The following is a 13,256-nucleotide window of genomic DNA, read 5'->3' as shown; positions in this document are numbered from 1 at the left end:
TTAAGAAATAAGAGGGGTTCTGCATGGGAGAAAAGGAAGTGTTATCGCTTCCATCCAAAGAAACAGCAGAATAGTTTAGTTTGAATTCAACTAACTAATGGATAAAAGTTGAAGTTTAAAGAGGATAAATGCTTTCACTACTTTCTGCTAGGTATTAACAAAATATTTATTTCCAGACTATTTAATACCCAAAGGATTAGCAAGCATTCCATACCATAGTCAGACAACACAAGCTTTATCATTTGCATTTTAACCTCATTTATCAAGAAATAAACACACAATGCCAAACACGGGTCCTTGGATGTCTGAGCTGCTATTCTCCCATACTTTGTTACAATGATAATAGCAACGGAGCAAACCTCAGGAAGAGAAAATAAAATGCTTCAGTGAGTCTCTCTTACTGACTCAGGAGAACTACTTTCATGCTCCAAAGAGCTACAGACATTTTTCTTCCGCTAGAAGGGTGGGTCAAGCTCAACTCAAAAAAGAAACACAAGGTAATAAAAAGAAACACTTCAAAAAAATTACATTTACAACTACCTGTATGCTGAGTACTGAATATCACAGCAAGTAAAGTGATCTTACCAGTAAACGACATCCAGCGGTGCAAAATATTTCTTCATAATTAAGTCAGCAAAGTAAGCTTCGGTTTCTCTGCAGGCTGTGCCGTTGCCAATTACAACAGTGCTACAGCTTGGCACAGGGTAGAAAAATGGACAATTACTCTCAAGTATTCTTTTAGACTTTTTCATACATATCATTCAATGCACGACAATAACCAATATATCTTATTTTATGTAACACGAGGTCCAGATTTAATGACAATATACTCCTAGTACTATCACATCATGTTTAACAGGTTTCAGTGTGATAGTTCAAGAGATGAGTCAAAATTTTCACTCATTTGCAATGGAACTGAACAGTGGTAATACCTGCAGAAACCCCAAAAGTGGTACTTCGTATCATAAAAGAAATACCATGTTATCCACAGTCCTCAAACCCTTTCACCTCATATTTCTCTCATCTGTTACAAGCCATGAAAAAAGGCAGAAGCCCATGCAATCAGAACATTAATTTCCTAATGGGAACATCAGGATTTGCAACAACTTGCAAGGTCAGTGCCTCTGACTGCGTCCACCACAGCCAGTGAGCCGCCAAATCACCTCGTCTAAAGCCAGTCTAAGGCTTAAAGACAAACTGGATGGTATCCTGTGGCACTTCAGCATCGGACTCAGTGGACCAGATGTCTGTCCACAGGGGATCCCAAAACGGCTGGATACCGCAATCCTTTAATCACGGCACCGCTATTTGCGAGTCCGTCTGGAGATCTATCTAAGCAAGATTCCCTTTACTTAATAAAACTCTTCAAAGACTAAATGTGGCTTTTGGAACAGAAAAAGATCAATGAGTGGTTTGGGGGCTGTGAGGGGGTAGGATGAGTGCGGCTAAACTTACTCCTTAGCTGAATGTTAATTTCTATTCCTAAAAATAAATGGATTAAGATAGCTTTACGGGGATAAGCTCATAGCACACAGCCTTAGTCATAGCCATGCCTTGATTTCATATGCCTCTAACATACACATAGCGTAAAAGCATTAAAATAGTCTAAAAGAAAAATAAGCTTTGAACCACATAAAAAAGAGTAATTCTAGTTAAAACACTGAAATTCTTATTCCCCCCAAAAGTAAGTATTTATGCAGACTTTACTTATGTTTAGTGATAAAGAGTAGTAAATGGAAGTTTCACTAGCATACCTGTACTGTAGCAGGAGGCTCTTTATCTTCTCAGCTTCACGAAATCCTTGACCAGAATGCAAGTAAACGACATCGGTATGGAGTATCTGACCTAGAACAATGAAAGACATAGCCACCTGATAAAAAACACAAAGATCCAAAAGCTATATCCTGCAGAACTAGTGCAGTAAATTTGATGATTCAAGAAGAAAGCCTCTTAATAAGCCATCTTTTTTGTTTATTTTTGTATCCAATTAGAAGCAGTGTATGGTGAGCAGAGGACTAAAACGCTTTGGCTGCCAAAGCCAAGTGAGTTGACACATTTTCTAGTTCCCTGTGGACACAACCACACAACCAATAACGAGCATCTAGTCATATCAGGCAAATAAAGTGTATAAATGAGAAAAACAGCAATTCACTGCAAAAGATTTATTCTCTAGTCTAGTAAATTTACAAATCCGGTAAAGATGAAAATTAGGAATGCAGTCTCAGGACTTGCACCCCAGGAGCTCTAGAACTGCAGTGTCAGCTCTTGGGATCACCCCATCTATCACATCTGGAAATAACTCTGTATTAACTGGGACTGACAGCTTATGGTGCAATGGAAGCTAATAATCATCTCCCTCACCTTTATTGCCATTCTAGCATGCGCCAAGAACACGTCTTTCCTTACACCCACTCTGGTTGAATATATCCTCAGACAGAAAGCATTGATGAAACAAAAGGAAAACAAAGCATTTCTGCATGGGTCTGAAGAGGTACGCATACCCAGACTAGACCAGGAAAAGCTCTGTTCTATAGCTGTCTAAAAACTGAACTAAAAAGTTCTCCTAATACAGTGCTTCTGACTTCTCACACTAACACCCATACTACTAAACAAAAAAGGCTGATAAAGCGTCCAGATGTCCAAGATACTATCCATGAGAAAATCAAAGTTACAGAAAGCATTAAAATTCAAATTCTTTGTTAAACAATAAAAATATCAGGTATTCTATTTGCTGAATACCGAGAGGCACAATTATTTGAACCTATATTCAAGAAGGCAGAAGGATTTTAAATCCTATTTTAAAGAGGAGTAATAACACCAAAGGAAACAGTGGAATCCAGGTGCCAGAAGCTTAACCTCAACCCTGAAGAAAAGGATTTGCATGACAGCATGTGTGGAAAACATTAAAATTTTCAGGAAAAAAAAAATCACTTTGATAAAAAAGTACGTTTTGAAACTATTCTTTGCTCTAAATAAATAAAATTTTTATCAGTCCTTTCAAAAATATCTGGAATTGAAACTTACTGGTTGGTGAAATAATTGCCAACTTGCAGCCATGCTTGTAGCCAGGATCTACTCCCATCAAAGTACGTCCCCTCACAGGGCTGGTCAGAAGCAACTGCCGGAGATTTCTCCCAAACATCATCACAGACTCTTTTTCTGCATCAGATGTCAACTTTGATCTTAGAAGGATGAAAGAAAAGAACATTTTCCCCTCAATTAGCTTTCAAATGCACTTTTGAATTGTTCCAAAGTTGTAAGGCTTTTTCCAATCATGTTTTCATTATCTGTAAATATTATACTTCTAAAAAAGTTTTTGACACTTTTTTTAAAAAAGGGTCAGCTATACAATCATCTCGTTCCAGTTCTAAGAAAGTAAATCAACATAAAAGGTTTAACAGAAATACCTATGAGAACAAACACATTCAAACTAACATTCAAACATCAACTCATGATTTTGAGCAAAGAACTGCTTCTCATCAAAGATGATACCTAATTGGAAACAAAAGTGGATTTGAAGAAGGAATGGATTGACTTCATTACAACCTCCCAGTTCTGGAGAAAAATCACTACCCAGCAAAAAGGATGATAATTTAGGCTGAGAGAGAAAGAAAGTGAAAGGCCTATCCAACTAATAACTAACACATCATGACCCACAAGACATTTAATTTTATTCTTGCATCCACGTAGTCCGCTGGCAGCGAGTTTTGCAGGTCCATCAAAAACGGTGCAAATAGCTGCCATCTTTTGGTTGGAAACCAATTCTTTTTAATAAATTTTTTATGCTACCCCAGGTCTTATACTGGAAGAGAGTCAAAATTTATCTGTAGAAACCCTGTGCCAGTCTTCACATATCACTCATCTCTAAGTCCTCTCTTTTCCAACCTGAAGTATCATAGCCCAGTCAAGCTTTCACACAAATTATTTCATACCTTTTTCCCTTTCACTGGGCCTTTTCTAGTTCTAATTAATCCCTCTGGGACCAAAATGGCCAATAGCATTCCAAATATGGGCCAATTAAACCAACAATTTTGTTTTGTCTTTATTCCTTAACTAAATAATCTTATATTTTGAGCATTTAACACTTTTGTGGAGTTACCTTCCACAGTCCCAAAGCATCCTTCCTGAGTGTCAGGACAACTCAGAGCTCATTTTATGTAAAAAGAGAATTATTCTTCCTCATAAGCATTCTTCTTTTTTCTTACACTCAACTCCACATAATTTAATTTCCTGATCATTCAGTCTTGCAGCATCCTTCTCACATTCTTAAAAAAATTGAACAAGAAATAACCTAAGCCACAGAATTTGATGCTGCTTGTGACAGACCAAAGAAAAAGCAAATACCTAAGCCTCACAGCCAAATGGATCTTCTGCACACATGTTCAACAGAGATTCAACCCATCATGTATGCACAGAAATTAAGTTTGAAAGCAGCTTATAATAAAGGGAAGGTTGAATGTTCTTGGACTGCCAGCTTTCTATTTATCCCAGAGGTCCCTATTGCCTACATGGCCAAGTCCTCCCACACTGCAAATTCACATCAGTCCACCTGTGAAGGGAGATTTCTGCAGGAATTAAAATTTCCCCTAAGCACACGCTATTAGTTATGTGCACCTTATGGAAATCATGTTTAAAATTGGCATGGATATACAGAAACTTTTATAGTAACAGGAAATGTTACTGAAAGTGCCAGGTGCGTAGGGGGAACATAACGTATGTCCTTTCTATTACATAATATCCTGTATTTTTTAATTTCAAATATAGACCTTTTTTTTCTCTCTAACTGTCTCTCACTCAACACTTGTACCAGTGACATGATCTAACGTCCAAAGTACTGGTTCTTAATTTCAAGTTTCAGCTAGTCATTTGATCCTTGGACAAATATAAAGCTACTTCAGACAATCTTTTTCAGCAAACTACTGGCTTTATCCAAATGGCAAGATGCCCAGCTTCATGTTTTTCCAATTTGTGACAATTCTCATTAATACAGCAGAGGCGGATAGCAGTCCTCCTCTCTAAATACAAGAGGAGTGGTTATTTTGTAAAACAAAAAAAAACAAACAAAAAAAACCACACACAAAAAATCCCTTCAGTTACTACTTTATGGAAAAAATACCAACCAAGTAGGAATTTCAAGCCCCTCCCTTGAACTCTGTGAACCACTCAGACTGCATATCACTAACAGGTACATTGTAATAAAAGCAAATAAGCTGATAATGACCCACTAGCTTCTGCATTCAATGTTATAAGAGTCAATTTTTAAATTGAAATTTAAAACTCCATACTTCCATATACAGGCTGAGAGGCAATCTTTTCCATGGAAAAATATCTGCAAACTAGCTTCAGGTGCGAAACAAGATATACAGAGAAATGCTTGTGTCCCTGAAGACAGAGGAGAGAAAAGCATTCACTTGGAGAAAGCATGGAAAATTAGGAAAGGATTATCCATTATAAAAAAAAACATCCATGCCACATCACTTGCATCAAATCCTATTGGAATCATTCCATGCAGTACTGCAACAAAATAAAAAATGTATTCCAAAGAGCCAAAGGCAACACTGGACATTATTATAACAGATACAAAAAATGATGGTATCTGACAGAGTGGAAGAAAGGAAATTAAACAATAAATAAGGTAACTGTCTTGCTGGTAAGTTTCATTCTTCTGATCACCAGAAGCACCAGAAATTTCAGTACACTCTTGGAAACTTTCTGGTCCAATATTTAATGATAATAAAAAGAAAAGAACAGTGGGGGGTGGGTTGGAAATATTAATGCGAAAAGGAGGTATTGAATACTTTAGCAGCCCTTTGCAAGAGTCCTAAAAATGAGATCCTGGTGTGGGTGGAAAGAGAATAAAAGAAGGATAAGGGTTAAGTAGTCATAGACCAGGAATACTACTGGCAGGTGCTTTGCATTCCTCTCCACAGATGTTTTATCTTTTCCTAACCAGGTAAAATTTGCCAACCATGCAAAATTATCACAAAGGGTAAAACATAAGCAGACATTCACACAGGAAATGGCAGCAAGGTTTGTATTCTTTGCATTTATAACTTTTGAGCAACATCTATGAAGTAGGAGGGAAGGCAGCTTTTTTTTTTTTAATTAAGAGAACAGAAAACCTTGAGCAACCTAGCGCTGCAGCAGCCCTCAGTGTTACACACAGGCCACAACAGTTTACTGATAGGAACCACGAAGCAAAAACACAATAAAAGCACCTTGAAGAAAAGAGCCTTATGTCACTTTGCTTAGTTACGATAAAAAGAAGAGTTTAATTGTGGAGAAGGCTAGGAATCACAACTTTCACACTTGGACAGAAGCCAATATTTGGACTCCCCATCATGAGATGCTCCTCATTTTGGCCAAACAATAGACATAGTTCCTCCCCTGAAGTAGCTACATGTACTGTGGTCACAAAAACGTAAGTCAACCCAGCACATAAAAAAGAAATGTGTGAAATTTACAGTAGCAAAAAATAAGGCCATGAATCAAGAGAGGCAGAGCAACCTTGCTTGCAAAATAACAAGCAAACACAAAATGCTGAAAGAAACCCAAAAGCCATTAGAAGTATCTGCTGATCAGAACTTTAGCTGACAGTTCTTTTCAGAGAGGAAGAACACAGAACACACAAGCCAATGATGCTTCAGAAGAGAAATATCAGGAAAACAATACCAATCTGAACAAAAATGTAAGACCATAGGTACAAGACTGGTCCCAGCACTGATCCCTGAGGGACTCCACTTGTAACTGGCTTCCACTTGGACATGGACCCATTGACAGCCACTCTTTGGGTGCGGTCATCAAGCCAATCCTTTTTCCACTGAATTGTGCATCCATCAAATCCATGTTTTATCAGCTTGGAGACCAGGATGTCACGTGGGACAGTATCAAAGGCTTTGCTCAGGTCCAAGTAAATGACATCAGTTCCTCTTCCCTTGTCTCTTGATGTTGTGACCTTTTCATAGAAGACCACCAGGTTTGTCAGGCATGATCTGCCCTTGGTGAAGCCATGCTGACTGTACCCAATCCCCTCTTCGTTATTCTGCTGCCTCAGCAGTGCCTCCAGGAGGATCTGCTCCATAATTTACCAGGCACAGAGGTGAGACTCACCGGCCGATAGTTTCCTGGTTCATCCTTCTCTTCGTTTTTGAAAATGGGGATTACATTTCCCCTTTTCCAGTCAGTGGGGACTTCACCGGACTGCCATGACTTTTGGAATATAATAGAAACGGGTTCAGCAACCTCATCCGCCTGTTTCCTCAGTACTGCGGGTGTATCCCATGGGGTCCCATGGACTTGTACACTTTCAGGTTCATCAGATGGTCACGAACCCGATTTTCACTTACATACTCACAGAAAGATCATTTCTGTACTGTAGTCTAAACTGACAGGATCACAAATTAAATCTACAGACTAAATAGTTCATTCTTTCTGTAAGCACAGATGACTAAAAACATGATGACATTTTCAAATGCATAAAAGACATTCTAATAAGGAGCTGGGGAGTGAACTGTTAAGAAATTGGTAGTATGAAAATATTCATTCGGGGCTTACCTGAATTCTCTACAGAGGAGAGGATATATAAGGCGTTTATATGCATCCTCTACCGAACTCCGTAGTATCCTCATTAATTCTGGTTTTAAAAATTGCTTTGGTCTCCATCTGCAAGACAATATAAAAAAAAAAAAAAAAACATTGAGTGTAATTGAGTGTAAAGTCCTAAAACCTGCAGAATTACTACAATAATTAGGCAATGAAATCATAGCTTCAGATATGAATGGAAAGAGAAGTTGCACATGGTTCTACTATCAGACAAGGTCTAGCTTTTCTCTTTTTTTGTTAAGTATTAGAAAGCAATATTATGTATTAAAGAAAATACCAAAAAATTACTCTTCACTTTGAGAAGTCAAAACTTACCACAGCTGAATTAAGAACCTGGTTCCATATTAACATTTAGGGCTGCATTATTTGCTGTTCCTCAATACATAAAATAAAAATGACTAAATATACTCCATGAGTGTCACTGTAGAGCTAATGATGTAAGGCCTCTGTTTCCAGACAGAAATTCAAGAGCTAAGCTAATGTTAATTAATGAAACCCCGTTCTGGGTTATTATATGAGTACCTCCATTTCAGCACAAAGTTGCATCTATGAATTTTGCAATAGTCCTTAAAAACAAACAAAAAAACACCATGAAAACAAACCACAATAAAAAACAACTTGCAAATTATTTTTCTCTTTTATGTGTTACTGATATTTTGGAAGTGTAAACTATAGTCTAGCAAATGGGAAATTGAAATACTAAAAACAAGACTATTTCAAAGCTTTTCCTAAGACAGACTTCTTGGAGAATTCTCTTTTCTAAGGGGACTGCGCACAGTGGTCATTGCTGTAATGGCAATAACTTCAAATTTTGTCCTAAAATACACCTCAGTTTCAAAAAAGTTCCTTGAACAAGCACAACTGACTCACTGAGATTGTCCACCCAATAAAAGGGAGAAAGACTGAGGAGACACAGCCAAATATATTATACTCCAATAGAAGAAAAGACTATGAATATTTTCTATTACAGCCCACCTGATTTTTATCTCTTTCTAAAATACTGATAGCATCCAGAGTTTTCTTCATTTAGTGTTTTTTACATGTTTGTATTTCTAACTGCAAAGTGAGATACATACGTATTTTTTACTATATCTAGGTAAGTTTGGTTGGTTGCTGTGTTTTTTTAACAAACAACATGATAGAACTATGGCCATTTGATAATGTGTCCAGGTGCTGGCCTAGGCAAAAATAAAAATGGCCTGAAACTGTGTCAGAGGAGGTTTAGGTTGGGTATCAGGAAGCACTTCCTCACGGAGAGGAAGTGCTCAGGCACTGGGATGCACTGCCCAGGGAAGTGGTGGAGTCAGCATCCCTGGAGGTGTTTAAGGAGAGGCTGGATGTGGCACTTAGTGCCCTGGTCTGGCTGATGTGGTGGTGTTGGGTCATAGGATGGACTTGATGATCTCAGAGCTCTTTTCCAGCCTCAACAATTCTGTGTGATTCTGTGACTGAATTTTACTTTTGACTTTGTTTACTTGCACTCAGAAACACTGAGAATCCTAAATTGCTCTTGCCCAGACAGCTTTTCAGTTGTTTAAGGGGATCTACAATCTCCTGAAACAGCTTTTCTAAGTGTCTTCACATATAATAGTTGAAAAACGTGTGATCAAGTCAACATTGCATTAACATAGACAGACATGGGAGCAGAATCAAGCTTACCATTTAGTTTTACAATATTGAGAGCTGTGAGTGCTAAGCTACATGACCTCATCACTTTGCTAACAGTTTTACAAATAGTTCTATTATATTTATTTGTAACTGGAGACTCTTTCCATACCTATATAAAACTGGCAAGGGCTTTAAACCCTCTTATTGCCATTCAATTCTATAAACATGAAGTTTTTACAGGTGGCAAGTATGACTACACTCCCCCAAGAAGTATCCTCAGCACAAATAAGAATGAATTTGGAAACCTGGCAGCTGTTTCCCCACTTCTCTCCATTAAAACCACTTAGCAAGCTTTTCCTCTGTAAGCAGGTTATCAGAGCAGACATCTTTACTACCTGCCTATATATATGTAAAAAAGTATTTAGGCAACATTCCATTAGAAACTGCTACAAATGCAAAAATATCTAAACACTAAGTTCAATCATAGCAAACACTGCATTCTAACCATTCCAGTGCTTCATAGGAAACGTGAAAAATCCACTTTGCTGCAAAAATCAAAGCAAAAGCATGTGTGTATATTTTTAAAGATAAATGCAGCCTAGTTAAATTTCCCTCAAAGAATGGATTTTTCTTCATTATTTAAGAGCTGACATTCAAAGCCCTTTAAAGAAAGTCGTAGTTAGAAAAACTCCATGCAAATATCATCCTCTTTCTCTGCTCATTGGCTCTCCATGTGCATGTGCTCACAACAGGGATCACTATAAGCAAAACCAGCTTAGGCTGCTGCTACCCCTCAGAGGGTGAAACTGTACAGCAGCAGAACTAGTGTAGCCCACGTTAAGCACCACTACTGTTAAGTAATGACTGCTCCAGGAAGAGCACAGCTAGGCTTTTAGACCTGAAGCACAAAAGGTAGAGCTTTTTCTCCTCCCATGACATAGGGCAAAACATGCACGACGTTGACAACCACAGATAAAGCCCATCTTTCAGGTTTGTACTGTGGACTTTACACAGGATTTCAGAATTTTGTCTGAAAACTTAAAAAGGATTATCAAACGCCTAACTTCATTTTCAAGGCTGGAATCCCACTTCAGAACAAAATCTTGTCCCTTCCCAGGGAACAACTCCGTGTTGTTCTTACACTTAAAGCCTGCTGAGCAGACTCTCTCCAGCTGCTTCTCACTGATCCTTTTTCCATGTCTTACTTCACACAACTAAGTCTTTGAGACCACTGTAGTTCTAGTGTTAATGGAGCTAGGTTCACTGTCAAACTATAGAGATGTCATTTTCTGGGGAAGAATACCATCCAGAGGGCCAGGTATAAGGATATTCCCAAGTTTTCAACACAAACCTGAACTACAAGGAAAGACAGATGCCTCTACAGGTTCATAAATATACCGAACTTGCAGAGAAAATAAAGTAATCTTAGAAAGCACCTACATGGAGCTCAAAGCAATAACGAGAGTCTTCCAAATCCATTTGGCATGGCAGGGGCATTTAATGCTAAAAGATTAATCTCAGAAGAAGGCATAGAGCTCAGCATATTTGCTACTACCTCGATATGCAGTAGGTGATATTTTTTTGTGGTTAGAATACTGGCCAAACTCTGCAGCAAGGTGGCGTTTCTGGTTCTGCAACCGATTTTGCACGTGACCTTCCGCAAATTAGTTAATACCTTTGCAAAGTTTTGAAAACCTTGCCTCAAACAGAAGTTCTTGACCTTCTGCTCTCACCAGTAAATCAATACAATGAAAATAATGCAACTCCCACTCTCAAACAGTCATTTTCAAGCTTGCAGGGCAGAATACACATTTACTATTTGTCACTTTGATAACACAGTTGTCAGTCTAATGAGGAAGATCAGAATCTGTCCTAGATGTTAATGCACTAAGATCCACTAAAATCATTCCTTTGGAAGTTTTCTTCTGATGGTGAAGAAGTTGTCCTTAAAAAGTAAAAAGCCATAAGCATATATAGCCTCATGAATGCTAAGTACTAATAAGTAGCTCCATTTCCAAGGTCAATATTCTTTTTATCTCAGGATGACTCACAAAAGTGTAATCAACCAAAAATATCTCAATTTACATCCCACTTTCATTTGTGTAGCAGTGACAAGCTGTTCTATTATCTGTGGCTTATAGTGCTTCCAAATTCTGTCATAGAGGCAGTAAAAGCAAGACTGACAGATATGTTCTGCCTACAGAATATACATCTAGGGAGGAGGACAGAAATTCTATTACATGTATTAAAACTAGAATGAAGCTTAGACATGTTTATGATTCCTGATACTTTCCTGCAAAAGGAAAAAAAAAAAAAAAAAAAAAAGTTACTTACTATTAGTCCTAGATCATACAATGTTATCTGGCCAAAGAATATTTTAGCTCTTTCAGAGGCTTCTGTGCTGGAAGTAGAACTCTACAGAATTTCTACAGCAAAGAGGAACATTTTTACCACATTCCTTTCTTGGACTTGGTATGAAAGAAAAATACATGCTAAAACAGCATCACAGTATACAATTTCATGCATTTTAAAAAGTACACCTTTTTCTAGCATATTCCCTCCTTTTGGTTATTCAATGTTATGAAGCAAAGGCAGGAGTTTCTAAGACATCCTCAGAACAAGGCCAGATACCTAAAACTGTTAAGAGACACCTGCCTCTTATACATGCAAGAAAAATGCACAATTTGGATCACAATATTCTTCAACAGAGAACATCAAGGTAAAGTTCACAAGAAAAAGATTAACAGATATTGAACAAACAAAATATAATTAACCTAAACCTTTGGAAAAAAAACCCTCAAAATCATGCAACACTAAACATCTCACTACAGGCTTAAAAAAAGCAACTTGTAGGAGCAAATCAGTAAGAAACAGAAGAAGTACACAAAATTTAGAGCCCAGTTTTGTAACTTTACCAGAGATTACAACACAAGAGTCAGGTCAGATCACATTTGAGAATCAAGAAGTGAAAACAGCCACATTTGGGTTTGTCTATTACATCCATCAGTTTTTTTAAACCATGCAATTCCTTACATTCATGAACCTCAAAAGTTATGTACTTCACAGATCTAAAATCTGAGATAGACCTCTAATTGCTGAAAGCAGGCCTATGAAATTTTTACAAGTTGAAGTTGAAGTATATTCTACTGAATTCTGCAAACTCCTTTCAGTAAAGACTGCTGGATGTTATGTATACTACAGTCTGAAAACATATTCACATTTCATCAGCCTTTGCATATATTTTTAAAAATCCAATTGCTTGAAGAACAGTGCCAGAATCCCCTAAATAAACCCAAAGGCATGATCTTTTCAGCATAATGCTACAGCAGTTGAAAACACACAATAAGAATTATTGACTTGCTAATTTCATCTAATCTAATAAAGTATTTGTTTAAATTGCTGTCTTAATGTAAGGAGACATGTGAGGTACATTTCAGTATGCAGCTGTCTATAGAAAAAAGAGATTCTGTAAGAATATGTATCCATGCAGACCTTTCATTGACACACCACCAACAGAATTCATTCTTCACCCCGTCAGGAATGTTGACCTTCACTGTCAGGATCTTCAGATTTTCCCCTCGGTTAATGGCCAGAATCTGAGTGCAAACATAAATGGCAGAGACAGATGACACACAAAATATCCAAAAGATAAACTTATCAACATTTGTGTACGCGCTTGCTTGACATTCTGTAGCAAATCACAATGGTGGTACAGTAAATCAGTTCACAAAGTACTAGCACGTACAGATAAAATCCACAATTTAAACACAGATTAAATCATGCCGTGGCATAACAAACCATACATTTTTCCTGGAGCCTTCAATCTCAAGATCCAGTTTATCTTAAACATGCTTACAATACAAGTCAGCATTAATTTAGTTGGTGGAATAATCTTGTTTAATAACCCAAAATAAAACCCTCGAAATGAATTGAACAGTGATTCTAGTCAGAACTAGAGATCAGAAAGGGAAAAAGTTAGTCCTACGCTTCAGGCTTCATTTTTTCTTCCCAAGATCAACCCAAATTTTAAATTAATTACAAATCAG

At 37.5% G+C, this 13,256-nt stretch overlaps 1 protein-coding gene across 1 annotated transcript in view; it reads right to left on the bottom strand.

The window, feature by feature from the left end:
- The window catches only part of SRBD1 (S1 RNA binding domain 1), a 118,295-nt gene that overhangs the window by 90,271 nt on the left and 14,768 nt on the right, over window positions 1–13,256 (bottom strand). Inside the window, exons 9-13 of the mRNA XM_009875068.1 lie at window positions 12,703–12,806; window positions 7,555–7,662; window positions 3,025–3,182; window positions 1,755–1,845; window positions 586–693 (exon numbers count right to left, since the gene is read on the bottom strand). Coding sequence (XP_009873370.1) covers window positions 586–693; window positions 1,755–1,845; window positions 3,025–3,182; window positions 7,555–7,662; window positions 12,703–12,806 — 569 coding nt within the window. The remainder of the gene's footprint in view (window positions 1–585; window positions 694–1,754; window positions 1,846–3,024; window positions 3,183–7,554; window positions 7,663–12,702; window positions 12,807–13,256) is intronic.

This window comes from Apaloderma vittatum, unplaced genomic scaffold (assembly GCF_000703405.1).
Source record: "Apaloderma vittatum isolate BGI_N311 unplaced genomic scaffold, ASM70340v1 scaffold5078, whole genome shotgun sequence".
Classification (NCBI taxonomy): domain Eukaryota; kingdom Metazoa; phylum Chordata; class Aves; order Trogoniformes; family Trogonidae; genus Apaloderma; species Apaloderma vittatum.
The sequence above is the reverse complement of the archived record's forward strand: the minus strand, read 5'-3'. Positions and strand labels throughout refer to the sequence as shown.